Source organism: Neovison vison, chromosome 4 (genome assembly GCF_020171115.1).
Source record: "Neovison vison isolate M4711 chromosome 4, ASM_NN_V1, whole genome shotgun sequence".
Classification (NCBI taxonomy): Eukaryota; Metazoa; Chordata; class Mammalia; order Carnivora; family Mustelidae; genus Neogale; species Neogale vison.
In genome coordinates, this window is record NC_058094.1 from 3,263,004 (window position 1) to 3,283,296 (window position 20,293).

Below are 20,293 nucleotides of genomic sequence, written 5' to 3' on the forward strand. Positions count from 1 at the left end.
ACAGAGCTCTAAAACTAGTTCCACAAAGCATTTACTATAGAACAACAGCTTCTAATAAAGATATTTATTTCTTTACAGTTAATAAAATTGCAGTATTTGAACAAATTGTCAGATTTTCAAATGTAATGTTTATCACCCATAAACTATGTATTTGGCTCAAACTACATCTGGTTGTTTACAAAGATTTCCAAATATACATCTAGAAATTTACACAACTGGTTTCTAGAAGCTCTTCAAAATCTATCTGTAAATTAAAAAGAGAAGCAAAATTGTCTGTCTCTACAGCTTACAGCTGCATTAGATCAGCGGTCAGGGCCTGGGTGTACAGGCAGCTCTCGGTGCCCCCGTGCGCCCGAACCTCAGAGAGAGGCTGCTGTCTGGGCCACCTTCCTTCTGGCCCTTCATGGTGTGGGCACATCAGGTGCTCTATCTTAGCCAGGAAGGAACCCAATGTACTTAAGTCTCTGGGAAGTCAGGTGTCTGAGGTCACACAGCGTTGTGCTTGCTTCCACGCAGCGCTGCTAATCCAGGAGGAACTCGGCAGGCTGATTTCTCGAGCACCTCCTGTTTGGTCTAGGATTCTGCTTCGTCCCCGTCATTCCCATCACCGCTGTCATTCTCCTCCTCGTCCTCGTCCCTCTTCTCTTTAAGCATTTTCAGATATTTACTAGCTAAGATCTTCTTTGGTAATATATCTTAAAAACATAAAGCTAACATCAGCAACTGGTTTCGGCACACCAGGAACACAGCAATGCATATTTCAAAATATGCTAGTTCCTCCTTTGAGCTCTGAATAGGTTCCAAAACAAGACAAAATTCTGACCACACTTCTGGGTGAAACAGTAGGAAACAAGCAAGCACTGCCTCCTGACTAATGCTGAAGACCTGTTTCCCTCCACCGACTGCAAACCACGTGCTCCTGGACGTGCTGGTGTGGAATGAGCAAGTCCGCTCAACCTACCCGAGACAAGCTCGCTGGGCCTGGGGGCAGATTTAGGCCCCTTCCAGCTGTGGCCCACACAGCTTGTGCACAACAGCTACTAGTCTCTGTTTCCCCGGCCAAGCAGACCAGCCCAGAGTTCCCCCTTCAGTGCTAAGGGGTCTGGGGGTGGGTACACCGGGCTCACCCAGCCCCCCACCAGCCAAACGTTCCTTGTGCAGGTGTTGGCTTCACTGCCATCCTAGGTGACCTGCACCGCGCACACACTGACAAAACTAAAAGTGTCTTCCTGTGCCCGCTCACGGTAAGCTATGGCACCCAGAGAAAGCAGGGGTGGTGGGGGGGATTCTTTCAGTGACAGCAGGGGAAAAAGGGGAAAACGGCTGTAAATGACCCTGTGGGCGTTCTCACCAGAATGTTGCAAAGGCTGCGTACCTGCGAGAAACTGGAAAGTCTCCGACTCCTCCGCGGTCTTGGACAGGTCGGTGTAGGTGAGGGCCTTCCTCTCACGTCCGCTGCCGCGTCGGTAGGAGCAGGCGGCGAGGTGCTGCACGAAGAGCTCCTAAACACAGTGAACGAGAAGGCAGGATGCTTCGGGAACTTACCGCAGAACGCGACCCGCTGACCGCAGAGGACTGCGACTTCTAACTTCGGGGGTCGGTGGGGAAGGGGAACAGGTCGGAAAGAAAGCAAGGCTGCATCCGAGTTGGCAGGAAGCAAACATTTCCCTAACGTTACTCGAGATTCCTGACCTAAGGAGGACATTTAAAGGTCACTCAACAGGAATCAGAAATGTCTAGCAGCAGTTGTTTCTAAAGGCGAAGAGCGTTCCGAAGTTCCGGGCCGGGAACGCGTCTCCGCTCTGCCCAACCGCGCTGCGCCGAGGGGCAGCGCGCAACAGCAGAGCCCCGAGACCGGGAACTGACCGCGGCTCCCGGGCGCCTCAGCCCGCGCCGGGCCCCCCGCCAGTCCCGTCAGTGCGACGTGCGGGCCGGGCCCCGCCTTCGTTCTCGGACGAGCGGGCACAGGGAGCCCGGGCACCCCCGGACCACCTGCGACGGGGAGCCTGCCCCGTCCGGCCCCGGGGACGGCTCCCGCGCCTCCCAGAGGGCCGTCACTTAGGGGCACTGCGTGTTACCCCGACTGCTGAGTCACTGGATTCTACCCTTGCCCCGCGACAATGAAACAGAAAGGCGGCTCCGGGCGGAACCACGCGAAGTCCGCCGGCCCCCCGCAGGGAAACGGCCCAGCGGCGCAGGGCGGCGTCCAAGAGCGGGCTGTGCGGCCCCCGCCGCAGCCCCGACGGCCCAGGGCGGTCCCGCAGGGGCCCGGCCCCCGCCCCAGACCGAACCGCCCCGCCAGCTCTGGGCGTACCCAGGAGGCCCTGAAAGTACCGGGGACGCCGCGCTCGGCTGCGGGGATGGGGCGCGAGCGGCGGGCCGGGCGGTACCCCCGGAGCCCTCGCCGGGAGCCCTCGCCGGGAGCCCTGGGCCAGGCTCTGCGGCCCCGGCTCTGCTGACACGCCGAGAGGAGACGTCGCGGGACACCGGCGTCAGCCCACGTCAGCCCGCGCCGCCACTCGAGCCTGACGCGAGGGACGGCGGGAACGGCGCTGTGGGCGGGACGGAGGACGCGCAGGGGAGCACGGGAGCTGCGCGGGGCGAGGCCGGCGCCGCAGAGAGAAACAGGTGGGTTGGCCAGAGGCGCGCGAAGGCAGACGTGAGCGGCGCGGTGGGCGGGGCGGAGGGCGCGCAGGGGAGGACGGGAGGCGCGCGAGGCGCGCGCGCGGCGCAGCAAGCGGCGACGAGTGGGTGGGCCAAAGGCGCGCGAGGGAGGGCGGGAGCGGCGGAGCGGGCGGGGCGGAGGGCGCGCGCGCCGAGGGAGGGGACCCGGGCGCGTCATGGAGGGCGCGCGCACCGCGATCCCGCGGGGGTGGCCGGCGGCGCGCGGGCCGAGGGGGGCACCGGCGGCGCGGCGGAGCCCGGGGGGGGCAGGGCGGGGCGCGACGGTTCCGGGCGGCCCCCGGCCCTCCCCCCGTCCTCCCCGCGCCGCCCGCCTCACCGTGGCCTTGGCCGTGAGCACCAGCGCCTCCTGGTTGATGCTGGACACCTCGGGGGAGCTCTTCATGATGACCCGGATGCGGGACAGGGGCAGCGACACGAGCCGCGGCTCCCCGCACTTGTCCCGGCCCGCGACCGCGTCCGCCATCTTCGCGCCCCGCCCCGCGGCGGCCGCCGGACCCGCCGCGAGGCAGGCAGGCGGCCGGCCCGGAGTGTGCGGGAGCGGCGTCCCGCTGCCCCGTGGGAGTTGTAGTGTCGGGGAGGCGCGGCGGCGGGGGCGGGCGGCCGCCCTTCCGGGGCCGGACTACAAGCCCCGACATGCCGCGCGCCGAAGGGCGGCCGGCGGGGCGGTGCTGCCGAGGCCCGCGAGCGGCCTTCCCGCCGGCGGCCTGCGCGGTGCGGGGCCGGGGGCCGGGTCGCGGGGCCCGGCCTGCGTGCGGGAAGCCCCGTGTCGGCCCGGGGACAGCGGTCGCGGCCTAGCCGCTGCCGGCCGGTCCGCTAAGGGAAGCGGTCGGGGAGGGCACGGGGGAGGGCTGCACGGGATCCCTCCGGCCGCCGGCCGTGCGCAGCCCCGGGCCGTCGGAGGGCTGGAGGTCGTGCGTGAGATGCGGGTGAGCCGGGAGCCCGCGCTGGCCCAGTGGGTGGGCGGCCCCAGCTCGGTCCCGGTCTGGCTCTCGGGGTCGGCGTTCCAGCCCTGCGTAACAGCGCCCCTGCTTGGGGGCGGTGGGGGGACGCAGTGCGGCTAAGGCCAAGTGAGCTGGGAAAGTGAACGGGGCGGGGCCCGCGACGGGCGGGCTTCGTGATCCCGGAGCTCTCCCAGGTCAATCCCGAGCCCGGGGGAGAGTCGGGAGGCCCCACTACGTGTTCCCGGGACTGCTGGAGGTGCTGCGTGTGAGCGGACTGGAGCGGGGCAGCGGTGGATGCAGAGCACGGCGAGGGGCTGTTGCTGGGCCAGAGGGGATGGGGGTTAGGCGAGAGTGAGGCGGTGGGAGAGAGTCGGGTGGGGGACCTTGAAGATAGAGTGAAAGGGGGGCCGTGCAGTGTACTGATGGCGCGCTGAGAAGCGCCTCCGCGGAGGGTTGGAGCAGCTTCAGTGTTAGTTGCAGGGACACGAGTCAGACCCTGGTCCTACTCCTCCCAGGTCAGTGGCGAACCGCACAGCATCTCCAGAAGCCTGGGTTGCCGTGTAAGGTTTCAGTGCTCCTGCGGCAAGGTCTTCGCACCCCCAAATCCACTTCGATTTCAAAGTTCATGTGAAAGGGGGCGCCTGGCCGGCCTGAGGGTAGAGCAGGTGACCCTTGTGAGTTCAAGCCTTGCATTGGGCATGCAGCCCTACTTAAAAATATATATTTTTTTTTTATATAAAAAGAGTTCGGAAAACTCAAAGTCTATCTTGTTTAACCTTTATGATTTCAGTCTTTCGTCACTTGGGTAATGATTACAAAATATAAAACATGTACAGCACGTTTGTACAAGCTTAGTAAGTTTTGAAAATTACTGCTCTTTGTTCTTCTGAAGAGGGGACCCAAGACCAGAGGTCACACGCATGGCCCAGATGACTGGCGTTTGGGGTGTTCAGAAAGTTTTCACCTCTCCTTCCACCCTCGTGACCTCGTGAGTTCAGCACCTGCCATGTGCTGTGCCATCACAAGGGGAAGGGCAAGACCGCAAGGACATTGTTGCCTTACCACTGTCACCAGGGGTCATGGCCCAGATACACATCAGGCCCTGCTGGACACACAGGTACGGCCAGTGAGCCCGACAGCTCTGGTCCCTGCTCTCTCAGCTGACTTTCAGGTATGAGGGAGACAGGAGGATAAACAGGCACGTGTCCCAAAGGAAGTGCGAGTCGTGGGTAGCCTCTGTGAGAAGTGCTACTCCAGCTCCAGTCTGGAGAAGGGAACAGCCCCGTGCAGAAAGCCTGGGATGAGCGTTCTCCACGGGTCAGCCTGTGGGAAGGACGCCGGAGCGGGGAGACTCCCTGGGCGAAGTGGAGGAACCGAAAGGCCGGCATGGTCGGAGCTTCGTGGGTGACGCAGAGCGTGTGGGAGATGCGCGGGAGATGGGGTCGGCGGGGTCGGCGGGAAGTGCGCAGGCCGGCAGGTGAAATCTGTGGCTTCTGTGTGGAGAGTGTTGGGAAGCCATCAGAGTGGAAGGACGAGTAGATCCCACATACAGGCGGCCAGTTGTCGAGTGAGGACGGACACCCTGCCCTGAGCAGCGTGCAGGCAGGAGGCACAGTCTCAGCCTTGGGGTTCAGCTCTTGGTCCCAGCAGCTCCTGTCCTCTGTGCGTGGGAAAGCCCTTGACGCTCCCAGGATGGGCAAAGAGCTGCTCCGTGGACACCCACCGCGCGGCTCTCTCCAACATCTCGAAAGGCAGGCTGCTCTCTCTCTCTCTTTTTTTTTTTTTTAAAGCTCCCCTTTAAGATTTTAAGTAATCTCAGGGGACCTGGGTGGCTCAGTCGGTGAAGCATCTGCCTCCGGTTCAGGTCATGATCCCCGGATGGTGGCATCAAGTCCCACATCAGGCTCCTTGCTTCTTGGGAAGTCTGCTGCTCCGTCTCCCTCTGTTGCTCCCTCTGCTTGTTTTCTGTCTCTCTCTCTCCCAAATAAATAAAATCTTTAAATAAATAAAAAAAGTTTTAAATTTTAAGTAATCTCGGGTCGCCTGCGTGGCTCAGTGGGTTAAAGCCTCTGCCTTCAGCTCAGGTCATGATCCCAGGGTCCCGGGATCGAGCCCAAATCATCGGGCTCTCTGCTCAGCAGGGAGCCTGCTTCCTCCTCTCTCTCTCTGCCTGCCTCTCCGCCTACTTGTGATCTCTGCCTGTCAAATAAATAAAGTCTTAAAAAAATTTTTTTTAAGTAATCTCTATACCCAATGTGGGGTTTGAACTCACGACCCCAAGATCAAGAGTCAAACACGCCACTGACAGCTCTCCAGGTGCCCCTGATGCCCGTCATTTCTGACGCCGCTGCACAGGCTCATTGTTTCTTGCCCCCTGTGTCTGAATCCCAGGATGCTAGAAAGCAGTTGCCTGCACTTCCCGGAGGCCCCGGCCAGCTGGCTTCTGGCTGGGTTCGGCCTGCGGGAGACACGGGTGACACACTGCAGCATAAGGCGGGGAGGAGGCCCGGGCTTGTAGACCAGCACCGGCCGCAGGCAGCCGCAGTGAACATCCTCACACAGATGGGGGCTTGAGCAGCCTCACCTTGGGGTTTTGCTCAGCATCGGCGCCCTTGGGAATTCACTGGGTCGTCTGGGCTTCGAGCCAGGGGTGGTGCAGGTTCCCGGGCTCCGGGTAGTGTCTCCTTCCCCTGCTCTCCTGGAGCCCCTGGCTCCCACCTGCAGCTCCCCGATCACCCTGCAGGCCCCACACTGAAATCTCTTAGGAAGTGTTCACTCTCCTAATTGAACGTTGGACACTATGTACTTGGTTCTAGGAAACTAACCAAGGTCAGTGGGAATCGAGAGCCAAGGGCCAGTCTTCCGAATGGGTGATGCTGGTACAGAGGTGACCTCACAGGCAGCCCGGCCAGGAAAAACAGTTACTTCACTTGTACCCTGTTGTTTCCTAGATGGAGTGAGTGCTCAGGGAAAGCAGGGTGGCCCTATGCGACCCTCATGGTGGGGATAGGGTCTGGGGGATAGGCTGGCTGCAGATTGCCCTGGAGAGCACGCAGAAAGCAAACCGAAAGCCTTAGACTCCGATCGAGCCTGAAGAGAGCGCCAGCTCCTGTGGTGGTCCTAGGATTCCTTACTTTTGTAGCCTCAGCTCGTGGGCTAAAGATCAGACCCACCTTTGATTCTTTCTGATGCATAATTACTGCGTAAGTTGAATTCACAGGTCTTGTCTGTGAAGTTAGGCTGTTGACTGGGGAGAGGGGGGTCCTGAGAAGTAGAGACCGTTGGGAAGATACAAGCATACCGCTAACCCTCTCCCTCTGAGCCTGTTTGTCGGTAGAAATAGCCCCTGCTTGTAGAGACTGTTTGCCTGCCTGGAGTCCTGCTAATGAGCTTGTTCAAGGTGCTTATCTGGCAAGGAGACGCAGAGTCCTCTCCGGACTAGCCCTCACGAGCTCCAGTCCGTAGCGAGTCTGATCCCAGCATGCGGGGGACAACTACAAAGTCTGATTGAGGAGACAGCCACACAGTGAAAGAATGGGGGGGGGGCATTTGTGCAATTTTTATCAGCAGATACTTGGGGGCTTCAAGTGGTGTCCGTCCAAGTGGACAGAGCATCATGTGGGACGGCGCTGAGTTCTTCAGGAGGGCCGACTTACCAGGGATCGTGGTCCCGTGTGAGCACCAGCAGCCGGGAATGGCCTGAAGGGGTGAGAACAGACGTGTCCTGTGCTGATGGCACTTGTCGTGAAGCACTTCAGTGCTGCTCTGGCCATTTGCCAAGTAGCCCCACAGATCGAGGTGGGGTGTCTGGCAGGTTCCGGTAACAGGCGCAGGGCAGACACGGGGGCTGAAGCAGAACTGTACCTTTTCCAAAAACTAGTCTCCGTCTGAGCAGTAGCTTCCGATGGGACCCTGGCGGAGGCCGAACGCGGGAGGCCGAGACCTGAGCTGGGTGTGACGTGATCCACCCCGCCATGGGCCAGCTCCACTGTGCAGGGGAGGTGGAAGCCTGTCCCCATCACGCAGGGCGCGGGAGCACGAGGGAGGCCCCCCAGCAGGCGGCTCGGGCACCCGCAGCACCTCCCCTCCATCCCCTCCGCCCACTCCCCACAACTGTGGTCCCGGGTTCTCCGTGGGCAGGAGAGGAGGGAAGACAGACCAGGTTGACAGAACGGGAACGCCGCAGCAGAACCCCGGCTCTGCCAGTGGAGGCGAGGAGTTCTCCCCGAGACGCACCAGCCTGGATGGAGAGAAAACCCGAGTGCAGGGTCGACACCAGCTTCGGGCTGGCGGCTCCCATTCCAGCTGGTGGCCAAGGAGCATGGGCAGAGCGACATGGGGAACTTGGCAGGAAAGTCCGGGGAAGGAGTTTGCAGATGGGCCCGAGTTGGGGGAGCTGCGAGGCGACGTGGGGCAGGGGAGTGCTCACCAAAGGAGGACCTTAGCCAACAAGGAGCAGGATGAGGTCCTTAGCCAACAAGGAGCAGGATGCCCTACTTGGACACGCCACTTGCTCTCCTTCCAGCCGCCCTCGGTGACATCAGAGCTCCCTTGATGGGACTTTTGTGAAAAGCGGTCATGGCCCCCAGAGCTGGTGCAGCGAGGACACTGGATCTTTCTGTCTTTCTGCTCTGTCCTGGCACGTTGGTTTTAGACCTTGTGCTTGTTACCTCATGACTCCAGAGTGGCTGCGGCTGTTCCAGAGTCTATGACTGTGTTGGTGGGAATGGGGGCAAGGGGCAGTAGGCCAAGCGATCCTTGCTCATCGAGTTTCAAGGCTTTAATCTTTTCACTGAGGAAAGGTGGATCTCTTCACGTCCTTCCCTGAGCTCTCCTGTGTTAGAACTGGGTCATCCGCCCACCCTGAGACCAACCACTGGCCAAGGGAGGGAGACAGGTAGGACTGCTTTGAGCCAATTAAGGTTTATACCATGGGCTTGTCTTCCTGAAATAAAGGATAAGTGGTGCCTCCTGAGAAGCTGGGGGCCAGGGGCGGGAGGTAAGTTTTAAGGCAGGAACTGCTTGGAAGCGAGACGATAACCAGTACCTGCCAGAGTTGCCCACAGGTGAAGTTTTGGAAATTTCCGTACAAATCGAACTGAAACAGTGGGAGGGCAGGGCCGGCTGTCTGTCCTGTGCCCTCGTTTTGCCGTGGGCCCCGCCTCCCTCCCACGGCTCCCGTTCAGCAGCCCGCCACCAGCTGGGCCCTGACTCACGACGCTGTCTGAGAGTGACCGCTTTGCTGGTATGTTCTTCCCACCAGCCTCGCACATTGTCTGGCGTGTGCGGTGCAAGTAAGGGGGCGGGGGCTGGGGGGACGGAGCGCGTCCGAACGAGCAAGCTGTGCGTGTGAGAAGAGCGGCTGCGGCTTTGCTCTCAAAGGCTTCAGTCTGAGGCTCAGCTCTGCGATCACCAGCTTCCGATTCTCGGGTTCCTAGTCTGGGAAATGAGAATCACAGCGTCTGCTCCCCGGCCTCACTGAGAAGCTGACGCGAGTGCGTGGGTAGAAAGCCCCAGGCAGGGGCGCCTGGGTGGCTCAGTGGGTCAAGCCTCTGCCTTCGGCTCAGGTCATGATCTCAGGGTCCTGGGATCGAGCCCCGCATTGGGCTCTCTGCTCAGCAGGGAGTCTGCTTCCCCCTCTTTCTCTGCCTGCCTCTCTGCCTACTGTGATCTCTGTCAAATAAATCAATAAAATAAAATGAAAAAAAGAAAGCCCCAGGCAGAAGCCCAGAAGCTCCTTGTTTCTTCCCCAAGAAGGAAGAAGGAGCTTTGCCGAAAGGAACTTGAGATGGAACGAGGAAGGAAGGTCTTGAAGAGCTGAGAGCACATCTTGTTAGCTGCGAACGGCTCGAAGTGCTTAATAAATATTTGATAATGATAATAGCGATCATTTCACTTGGTAGAATGTAATTACACAAATTGTAAAAATACAATTATGCCAGGCTGTCATTACAGCTAACGGCTTGAATACAGGGATAATGAGGGGCAAACCAGAGCCCACCAACGTGGGCTGCCAACGGCGGCGGCCTGCAGTGATGCTGCAGACCTTCATGTTGGGGCGGGGGGTGGTCCAGGCCAAGACGCGGGGTGGTGGGAGTCGGACTGCAGAGCCTGCTGGTCCAGGCTGGGATGGTGGGAAGTCATAGGAGAGTTTTCAGTGTGAAAGCGACAAGAGTTGATGCATGATTTATTTATTTATTTTTAAAGATTTTGTTGATTTATCTGACAGACAGAGATCACAAGTAGGCAGAGAGAAAGAGAGAGAGAAGGAAGCAGGCTCCCCGCTGAGCAGACAGCCCGATGCAAGGCTCCATCCCGGGACCCTGCGACCATGACCTGAGCCGAAGGCAGAGGCTTAACCCACTGAGCCACCCAGGCGCCAAAAATTTGTTTTTTTGTGTTTTTTGTTTTTCGGGGTTTTTTGTCTTGGCAAATATCACAACACAGAACGTCCCGTTGAAGCCATGGGTTGGCGGCACTGGGTACATTCGCGCACCACTGTCCTCCTTTTCCAGAACTTTCGTCTTCCCATCTTCCGCACTCCCAGCCCAGCGCCCACCATTCTGCTTCGTCTCTGTAACATCTCTCCAGCACGGCGTCCTCTCGGCACCCTCGTGGGAAAATCTCTCGTACACAGAAGGGTTATTCTCAGCTCCATTCGAGGCCGTTGGTCTCTCTGTGCCGCGCCACTTCGTACACGATGCCGCGGCCTCGTAGTGAGTGTTGAAGGGTGAGATCTCCAACTCCGTTCTTTTTAAGGAGTGTTTTGACCATTCCCTTGCGATTCCATATGAATTTTAGGTGCATTGTTCTATGTCTGCAGAAAATGTTGGCCTATGATATTACCTTTGGGTGTGGGGAGCATGGAAGCAGGAGATCCACTAGGAGGCACTTCAAGCGAGATACGATGGTGCTTCCAAATGTCTGGGTGGCGTTGGGTTGAGAGCAACCTGGAGGGACTTGGGGAGAGTCTGGATGGTGAAAGTAACAGCATTTAGTGCTGCCTTGGAGTTGGGTGAGGAAGAAAAGGAATCCAGGATGACTCCTTGGTTGAAAGGCGGAGGAAATGGTGGTGCCCATCTCTGGAATGGGAGGAAGGGAGAAGGGGAGTCAGGAGTTCCTTTGAGGACGTGGGAAGTCCAAGATGGCTGGGGGACCGGCAGGCAGAAGAGAGGTCAGCTGCCCTGTGGACATCCAAGTGTGGGGGACAGGGGTGACTTCAGAGCTGGGGAGAGACGGGCATGTCAGCACCAGATGGGCAGAGCCCTGAGACTGGTCGGAGGACCGGGGAAGAAGAGTAGCTGGAGAAGGAGGTTGGAGAAGGCAGACTGCCGCGTCATGCCCCACGTGGAGTCGGGGGGGAGGAGGCAGCGAAGGCCGCAGTAAGCTGCTCCAGTCTCCTCCCCGCAGCTGAGGGTGTGCGTTCCCACACTCCTTCACGGGGTGCAGGCAGCCCGGGCAGGGAGCTGGGGGGTAGCCTCTGCAAGTCGAGGGGGGTCGGGTGCCCCCACCACCCCATGTGACAGAAGGCCAGGGGCCACGCAGCATCCACACACCAACGCCGGTAAACTTGTGCGGCAGCAGCACCCGGGGAAGCAGGTTGTCAGATCTTTAGCTGTTAAACGCGTTCGATGTGACCCAAGCAGCTCCACTCCCCATACTGAGCCAAAGAAGCAAATGCTTCTGCCCACACAGAACCTTGTCCCTGAGCGTCGGGATCGGCTTCCTTCGTAGTGGCCTCAAATGGTCGGACTGGTAACCTGAGGACGCCCAGCCCTGCGATGGACCTCGCCAGGGAGAGCGTCCAGTACAGCAGCCTGGACGGGTCTCCAAAGCGTTTATACTAAACCGAAGATCCAGACGCAGAAGAGTGTGTGACCCCGTCTCGTGGCTTCTAGATCAGGCCACGCTACTGTGCAGCCCCCGAGAACAGACCCTCAGGTGCTTGCTTGGCACAGGGGTGTGGGGGCAACACTCTGTGTCCTGACTGTGACGGGTGCTCACAAGGCTGTGTGTGTGTGTGCCAAAACGCATTCAACTGGACGCTTGAAACAAATGCCTTTTGTCACACAAAGTTCCTGCGTGATGCCCTGCTCTGAAGGGAAGGCACCGGCCTTGCTGTTTTGGAGCCAGTGGGGTGAGGGATGGGATCCAGGTAGGGGCAGACAGGGCGCCGTGGACGGTGGGAAGGGTCGCAGGAAACGTGCAGGGGCTGGGGAGCCCCTGGTGAGGGACCCCCGAGGAGCACCGTGTGGAGGAGGGGAGCTTCCCGGAAGAGCTGACGTCCGACCCGGGACTTAACCACCATCATCACAAATCATTCTTTTCTTGTTGCCAAAGCAACACTTCTCAAGGATAGAGAAAAATGAGAGAAAGCAGACATGTACAAGGAGGATGAAGAGCCCCCGGCCCCCAGGGGTGCGCCCCTCCCGACCTCGCTGACAGAGCTGGCCTTGAGACAAGCGGGAGTTCATGGCCACGCAGAGAGGGAAGGGCATTCTGGGCCGAAGGAACAGCCTCCACAAAGGTGGGGGGCTGTCGAAGTAAGCTCCGTTAGGCTGATCAAACCGGGGAGCGCCAGCTTTGGGGAGACAGACCCCCGTCAGCTGTGGCTACAGCAGTGAAGAGAGAGAGGCCAGGACCCGATTTCCCCCATGATATGGGAGGTGGGGCGGAGATGGGAAGGGGAGCGGGCCCGGCTCTGGTGGACGAATTGCACATTGTCCCCATGGACGTGTGCCCTCCAGCTTCCAGAATTTAGCTCTTTGATGCCCAAACCAGAAAACTCTTAACCCCACCCATCAGTGATGAGGTTTAGAAATAAATGGAGGAGGATTAGGCCCCCCAGGGCGTTCATGTGTGGCCCACATGGCCAGAAGCGTCCCCAGGCCGTGTCTGCTAAATGTCTCCTAGTCGCTGACACGCCGGTTGTCTTTCCTGCTGGTGCCTATTACAGTGAATCCCTTTTTGTGTGTGTGTGTGTTTTAAGCTGAGATTATTCTTTTTTTTTTTTCCCCAAGATTTTATTTGACAGAGCAAGAGAGCACAGGCAGCGGGGCAAGCAGCAGAGGGAGAGGGAGAAGCAGGCTCCCGGCTGAGCAGGGAGCCCGAGGCGGGACTCGATTCCAGGACGCTGGGATCATGACCTGAGCTGAAGGCAGAGGCTTCTCCATCTGAGCCACCTGGCTGTTTCGTGTTTTTAATCGGAACTGGGCCCTTGCCTGGGTCTGGGTTCATGGCAGGCTGGAAACCAGCAGTGGCTTGGGAGGGGGAGGATTGGGGGCCGGGGGTGGGGGTGGGGTGGGAGCCTGGGATCTGTCCCCGCTGAGAGCCGGAAGGCGGAGGGCGCTGATGTTCTCCAGTGAGGACCGCAGAGCGCCTGCCCCAGGCGCAGACACACCAGCTGCAGACCTTCGCAGAGTCCTCTCCGCTTAGGTCCCTCAGGCAACTCCCGCTCCTCACGGCCCTGGCCAGCCCTCCCCTCCCTACCCCGACCAGTGACGTCCAGGAGCACTCTCTGGCCCTGTGGCTCATTGGGGCCCTCGGGGTCATCAGTGCCCAGCTGGGTTTGTGGGTCTGTATGGCGTCAGGCAGTGTGCTTTGGTCTCTGGGCACCCGCTTCCCGTCCCTATCCCAAGAACAGCTCCGAGGTGGCTGGCGTGAGGGTCCAGCAAGCCATCGTGAAAAGGCACCCACCCAATGCTGGGCTCAGAACACGCCATAGATAAATGTCCGTCTGGTCGCGAATTGCGCATCTCGAGAAAGCAGCTCTCTGCTCCGTGTCCTCGGTTTACGCCGTCTGAGCCAGACCGATTATTAACAAACGCCTGCTTCCCTCCAGGTATCCTGGCGTGGGTGACACGCCTTGAGCCAGCCGTCTCTATCCTTCTCATCTGGGCAGGAAAAAGGAGCAATCTGAGCGTGCGTTCTAAGTCACTGTGCAGCCTGGGGAGCTGGGAGGGAGCGAGCAGCCCGGGGTAATAGAAGACTAAGAGGAGACCCCGGCCCGAGCCCCCCCAGATTCCAGACAGGATTCTGGTCTAGATCTGTTCGCCTAGAATGCGTGCACGTTGGGTTTACCTTTCTTTATGACAAGATGTTTAACTGTTAGAGGAATTCTTGCTTTTAGGGTTTTTTTCCCCTTATTTCTTTTTGTAAACAGGTCTCTCTGGGGACTCTCGTACCTTGATGTCAATCAACAAATAAATGCTCAGGGGCACCTGGGTGGCTCAGTGGGTTAAAGCCTCTGCCTTCGGCTCAGGTCATGATCCCGGGGTCCTGGGATCGAGCCCCACATCGAGCCCCGCATCGGGCTCTCTGCTTGCCAGGGAGCCTGCCTCCTCCTCTCTCTCTGCCTGCCTCTCTGCCTACTTGTGATCTCTCTCTGTGTCAAGTAAATAAATAAAAATCTTTTTAAAAAATAAAAAATAAATGCTCAGGTAACTACAGTTAACACAGCGAGTGCTTTTAGGAAAAGCTGATCAGGAGCAGAGAGGGCAGGGTCACTGACTTAGAGTCCAGGGTGGGTGTGGGAGGCATGTTGGTTTCCTGAGGCCGGTGTCATCAGGCCTCCCCATCCCCCAGAATGATCCAAAAGAAGCTTGAGTCCCCACCATAGAGCGTGGGGGGGCATGAAAATGCTGTACACCTCATTCTGGTTTGGAAACACGTCCACTCAGCGCGGTCCCCCTGGTGGGAGCCTCTGCCTGTCTGAAGCCCTTTGGGGTTGTCAGTGAGTCTGCTTAACGCAGCCTTCCTCCTGCACTGGCTGGGCTGGGCTCCCGCACGGGTCTGCACTGACGTCCCGGGAGATCCCTCGGCGTCCGCATCAAAGGCCTTAAAAGGCTTTTGCCTTTCATCTGGGAACTCTGCCTCTGGTACCTTCGCTAAGGAGATCGTCTGTTATGCTTATGTGCAAAGACACTCGGAACAGTCTTAGTTATAGCAGTAATGGGAGGAACAGTTCAACTCTTGAAGGACAGGCATTTGGTTAAGTGACAGCGGTGTGGCCTTGATGGGGGTCTCGTGTCGTGGTTATACATAGAGACACACAAACACAGAATGTGGAACGTGTATCCCCAGGTCCCCGCTGCCTGCCCCGCCCAGCTCCTGTCCTTGGTACGGTCAGTTTTGAGTTAGGGTATGGGAGGGGAGAAGAGCGAGGGACTCCTAATGTCGGGAATGAGAAGTGCGCTCAGCCAGAAGACACGCTCGCAGCAGCAGGGGGGCGGCTGCTCCCGTTAGCGGGGACTCGGGGTCTGTGGCCATAGGCACCAAGTGCTTACAACCATCCCAAATGGGAACCTGGGCTAAAGTCTGGGAAAGCTTTTGGGAAATAATTTCTCACGGCTGTCTCAGGTTTCTGCGTGAATTCGGCATCAAGGAATATTACAGAATCAATAAGATATATTGAAGTGTCCTTAATTTTTTTTTAAGATTTTATTTATTTACATGACAGAGAGAGAGAGTATGAAGGAGAGGGAGAAGCAGGGTTCCCGCTGGGCAGGGAGCCCGATGCAGGGCTCGATCCCAGGACCCGGGGATCAGGACCTGAGCCCAAGGCAGACGATTAACGACTGAGCCACCCAGGCGCCCCTATCAAAATGTCTTTAAATAGAAACACACATGAGCCGAGTTGTTTATGGTCCAGCTGACGAAAATGTCGCGATCAGGGTCTTGTAGCAAACTCACCACATGCGACCCAGGAACACAGGTTCAGTGTTTAATTAGCGTCTGCATTGACTCTAACAATCGCCACCCAAGCCAAGTAATCAGCTGCATCGTCCAGCAAAAGGAAACAAAGGTGCTTGTGCTTCTGCGACGAGAAGGCCGTCCTCCCTCCCACCTGGACTCGTGGCCTTCTGTGAAACGGTGACATCTGGTCCTCCCGACCCCGGATCCCAGCCCCTCGGCGGTCCTGCAGTCCTTCGTGGGCTGGCTGCTGGCCCCTTGGGGACGTTCCTTACCTTTGTTGAGCCTCTGCTGCCTCACCTGTAAAATGAGAACAAGGTAGCCTCGGAGGAGAGACCGTGGTGGGCGCCGCCCCGGCCCCAGTGCTGACCGCGTGCCCTTGTCGCGCCCCCTGCGGCCGAGCTACCCCCAGCCGTGGTCAGCGGGTCAGTCCTCCCGCGCCCGTTCTGTGCAGGGTGAGACGGGCTCAGAGCAGCCTCGGGGCTCACACAGAGTCAGGCCGTGAAGCAGAGGGGCGCCGCGCTGGCTCAGACCGAGAGCCTGTGACGCTCGATCTCAGGGTCAGGAGTTCGAGTCCCTCGCTGGGTGAGGAGACGACTTTAAAAAAAAAAAAAAAAAAGAAGGGAGTACCTGGGTGGCGCAGTCCGTTGAGCATCGAACTCTTGGTTTTGGCTTGACTCAAGACCTCGAGGTCATGGCATCGAGCCTCACGTCGGGCTCAGCACTCAGTGTGGAGGCTCTTTGGGATTCTCGCTGCCTCTCCCTCTGCCCCTCCAGCTTGTGCCCACATGTGCTCTCTCTGCCGTGAGTAAATAAATCTTTTTAAAAAGTGGTGCTTGTGGGGGTGGGCTCCTGGTTAAGTGTCTCAATTGGTGAAGCATCTGCCTTGAGCTCAGGTCATGATCTCAGGGTCCTGGGATCGAGTCCCGCATCAGCCTCCCTGCTCAGTGGGGAGCCTGCTTCTCCCTCTCCCTCCCCGCGTGTGTTCCCTGTCTCTCTCTCTGTCTCATAGGCATAATTAAAATCCTAAAAAAAAAGAGAGAGAGAGAACAGAAGAGGCAGAGATAAGATGCAGATTCTGGGCGGGCCGACGTCAGAGACCGGCTTCTTTCAAGGGTCCCGTGTGGCTCAGTCAGTCCTCCTGGTCCTTTCTGCACCTGTTTCAGACCCTTACAAGCCCTGTTCTGTTCACCTCGGTCGCCGGTCCCCGCGTGGCCGAGCCCTTCTCCTTCTTCCCCGAGCCGCAGCCACAGACCCACCGCCTTTACTGGAAGCTTCGGAGACAATGACTTCCCGTATCCCCTCCACGACATCCGCGTTCATGTGCGTGAGCTCCCTCCCCGGAGTTTACCCTGGGCAGGTTTGGTTTGTGTGTTTTCTCATTCTTTGTCCGGACTGGCACGCCGCATTTCTGTTTGCTCTGAAAGCGTCCCTCTGGCTCGCCTCAGTGCTTGCTCCTTGTTTATACACCAGTAGAAGGACATACATTGAATTCGTGGTTGCACCTGAGAGTGCCATTATGAAATACTTTTCTTCTTTCCCTCATTTATAGATTTCTTGCAACGTATTAAAAAGAAAAAAAAAATGACAGCGTGCCTGGGTGGCACAGTTTCTCGGTTTCAGCTCTTGGTTCCAGACTCTTGGTTTCAGCTCAGGTGATGATTTCAGTGGCGTGAGATCGAGCCCCGCGTTGGGCTTTGTGCTCCGCACCGAGTCTCCCCGGGATTCTCTCTCCCTCTCCCTCTGCCCTTCCCCACTCATGGGTGCGCTGTCTCTCCCCGCCCCCACACTGTAAAATAAATAAATAAATCTTTAAAAATAATAGATGGTTAAAATGTCAACCCTCACGCATCGAAGTACTGAGTTCTTGGCCATCCCGGGTCAGCAGGTCCCTTAGCCCTCCAGGCGCATGTTGTGTTTGAAACACAACACCTGTGATCCCTTCTAACCCATGCCTGTGTCCGAGGGAGGGAATAGTACCCCGACAATTCATCCCACTCCAACCTTTGGCACGTACAAGGCCAGCCTCACGTTCTGGAAAGCAGTGACCATTGCTTGTTCGTGAGCCTGGCATGGGGCCGTATGGGCATAAATTCGCCTGGCCCAGCCCTGCTGCTCTAGGAGTGTGAACAATCCTGCAGAGATCTGGAGGAGGGCGTCCACACCACTTGCCTACTGGTTCTCCTTCACAGCATGCGGTAGGCTGAATTATGACCCCCAAAGATGTCCCTGACACAACCCCAGAAACCTGGGAACATGTTAGGACGTGTGGCAAAGGGGAATTAAGGTTGCAGATTAAATTAGGTTGCTAATCACCGGAGGTTGACATAGGGAGATTATCCAGTATTATCCGATGTGCCTAGTGTTATCTCCCGGTCCTTAAAAGTGCAAGTGGGACTCAGAGTCAGAGTCATCAAAATCATAGACAGAAAGTAGAATGGCGTTTGCCAGGGGCTAAGGGGAAGGAGCTTTGGGGAGTTCATGTTTCATAAGTACAGAGTTTCAGTTTTGCGAGCCGAAGAGAGTTCTGGGGATGGAAGATGGTGAGGGTGGCATGACAGTGTGAATGGGCTTCCTACCGCTGGGCTGGACTTAGAAATGGTTCTAGACCAAACACTATTCCATCATAGTTGTTTTTTTAATTTTTTAAAGATTTAATTTATTTATTTGACAGAAAGAGAGATCACAAGCAGGCAGAGAGGCAGGTAGAGAGAGAGGCAGGCTCCCTGCTGAGCAGACAGCCCGACGTGGGGCTCGATCCCAGGACCCTGAGATCATGACCTGAGCTGAAGGCACAGGCCCAACCCACTGAGACACCCAGGCGCCCCTCCATCGTAGTTTTTTAAATGGTACATTTTATTTATGTGAATTATATCTCAATTCAAAAAAAAGAAGTGTGAGACTGAACAACCCCTTTTTCCTGCCTCTGGGTTTGACATATGGTGGTGTGATGCCTGGAGCCACTGCAACCATCTTGGAGTCATGAGGGGCACTGGACCCACAGAGGGCAACCAAGCACTAAGATTGCAAGGCCTGGGGCCCTTGATGACAATGATGAGCCCCTGAAATAACGGACTTCCTCCTGACTTCTTATAAAGTGATGTAGTCTGTGTCCTGATTGTCAAAGCTGGTCAACAATCTTTCTGTTCCTTGCAGCCCAGAGCCTCCCTCCAAAAGCCCTGAGCACACTGTATACTATCTATGGTTGCTCCTGCCAGATGAGCAAGTCTTATTTCCGACTGGCCTGGAGGAAAAGGTGCTCCTGCTCTGTCTTTTCCTCTCATGCTCTCTCCTTTCTTTGCCCACCGTGACATCCTGAGGCCAATGCCGCCTCTCTGGCTTTACTTTCTGGTCCCTCCGGGAGCCTGTGTTAGGACCCGCTGAGGCACTGGCCCCAGGGCATCAGAGTTGACCAAGTGCCTCTACCCACTTCCCGGGAGCAAGCCCTGGGTCAGACTGCAGAGCCCACTCTGGTCCCGGCATGTGGCGGGTCCCCAGGAGTCGCTTATTGAGTGGATGAAGGAGGCGAGGGTAGCTTCGTTGAAGTGCATGTGATGATGTCGAGTCTGCGTCTGTCAGGACATGGGCAGTCCAGGCAGCAGTAGTAGCGAGCAGACCTACTGTGTGCAGGGGCCTTGCACTCCACAGATGTCCCGAAGGAAGCATACCGGCTGCATTTTACAGATGCGGCGGGAGGCTTGTGCCCACCGTGACACAGCCGCCAAGCAGACAGGCAGGATTCAGACACACTTCTCGCTAACTCTGAACTCGTTAAAAGAATACTAGTACCGGGGCACTGGGGTGGTGCAGTGCGTTAAGCAGCTGACTCTTGATTTGGGCTCAGGTCGTGATCTCAGGGTCGGGGGAGTGAGTCCTGCTTTGGACTCTGTGCTCAGTGCGGAGTCCGCTTGGGCTTCTCTCTCCTTCTGCTCCTCCCCCAAATCACGCTGTCCCTCTCTCTAAATTCAATAAGTGAATCTTTAAAAAAAAATGTTCAAGAGATTGCTAACAGCCACAGCGAACCCTTACCTGGGCATCACTGTGTGCCAACAACCCTGGGGATGGCTCTGCAGGGCGCTGTGTCAGCCCCCGCGTGTAGACCAGGAAACTGGGAGCCAGAGAGGGGAACGTCCCCCAGCTGAGTGGTGGCGTCCCGCATGGGAAGTCCCAGTGTGGGAGGCTGGGGTCACCGCGGGCCACTGTGGGCCCCTGCTCCCGGGGGGCTCTGGCTCACCGCACAGCGCCTCCCTCCCCCACCACTCCCAGCAGCAAGGCCAAGTGTGTACGGGCGGGACGTGGGGCCGAGGACAAGCGTCAGTCCCTAGAGTGGTTTCCGCCTCGCAGCCGCTCACATCTCAGGCCAGTGCTGGGGTTGAGGGGGTTGGGGGAGCTCTTTGCCTGCCCTCGGACAGCTCCCAGGCTGGGGCAGGAGGCGGGGCTGCCCCCACCACGACAGGTGCCCTGGGCACGTGAGCCAGGTCCCCTGAGAGCGATGCTCAGGGCAGGAGGAGGAGTGTTCCAGAAAAAGGGACAGGATGGAGTGCGAAGTGGCCATCGGACAGTGGGGAGGACGTGCTAATCCTCCACACCAGCCCCACCGGGAGGCTCTGGGGTGAGTGTGCCTAGGCTCACGCTGGCCTCTCTGGTCTTTGAAATCTGACAGACCTGGTTCTGCCTCTTACTAGGACTTCGTCAGTGGACGCACCACCTGCTTCTCTGAGCTGTAGTTTCCTGGCGCTAAGTCTGGGGTAACCTGTCCACACAGGCCGGTGTGAGGACCGGGAGTAAACACGTCCAGCCCGTCTCGCGTTCCTAAATGCCGGCTACGTGCTGTCACCGAGCCTGTTCTCCTGGGGGCTGGCGTTGGCGTGCTTCCTGCCTGTGGTGGGATGAACAGTGGCCCCAGGATGGGGGGCCCCATCCCAGAAGCTGTGGATATGCTCCCTCGCAGGGCCAAAGGGACTTTGCTGAGGGAT

The 20,293-nt window shown here is 57.9% G+C and overlaps 2 protein-coding genes across 2 annotated transcripts in view; one reads left to right on the forward strand and one right to left on the reverse strand.

The window, feature by feature from the left end:
• Positions 1-49: 49 nt before the first annotated feature.
• On the reverse strand, positions 50-3,185 carry CHRAC1 (chromatin accessibility complex subunit 1). The gene is made up of 3 exons (XM_044244896.1): positions 3,002-3,185; positions 1,376-1,502; positions 50-695 (listed from the first exon to the last, which is right to left on the reverse strand). The coding sequence occupies exons 1-3, from the start codon at positions 3,146-3,148 to the stop codon at positions 574-576; spliced, it is 396 nt and encodes a 131-aa protein (XP_044100831.1). The 5' UTR covers positions 3,149-3,185; the 3' UTR covers positions 50-573.
• TRAPPC9 (trafficking protein particle complex subunit 9) overlaps positions 2,611-20,293 on the forward strand; it is a 521,456-nt gene continuing 503,773 nt past the window's right edge. The window contains exon 1 of the mRNA XM_044244893.1: positions 2,611-2,628. The gene's annotated coding sequence lies outside the window, so the exon portion shown is untranslated. The remainder of the gene's footprint in view (positions 2,629-20,293) is intronic.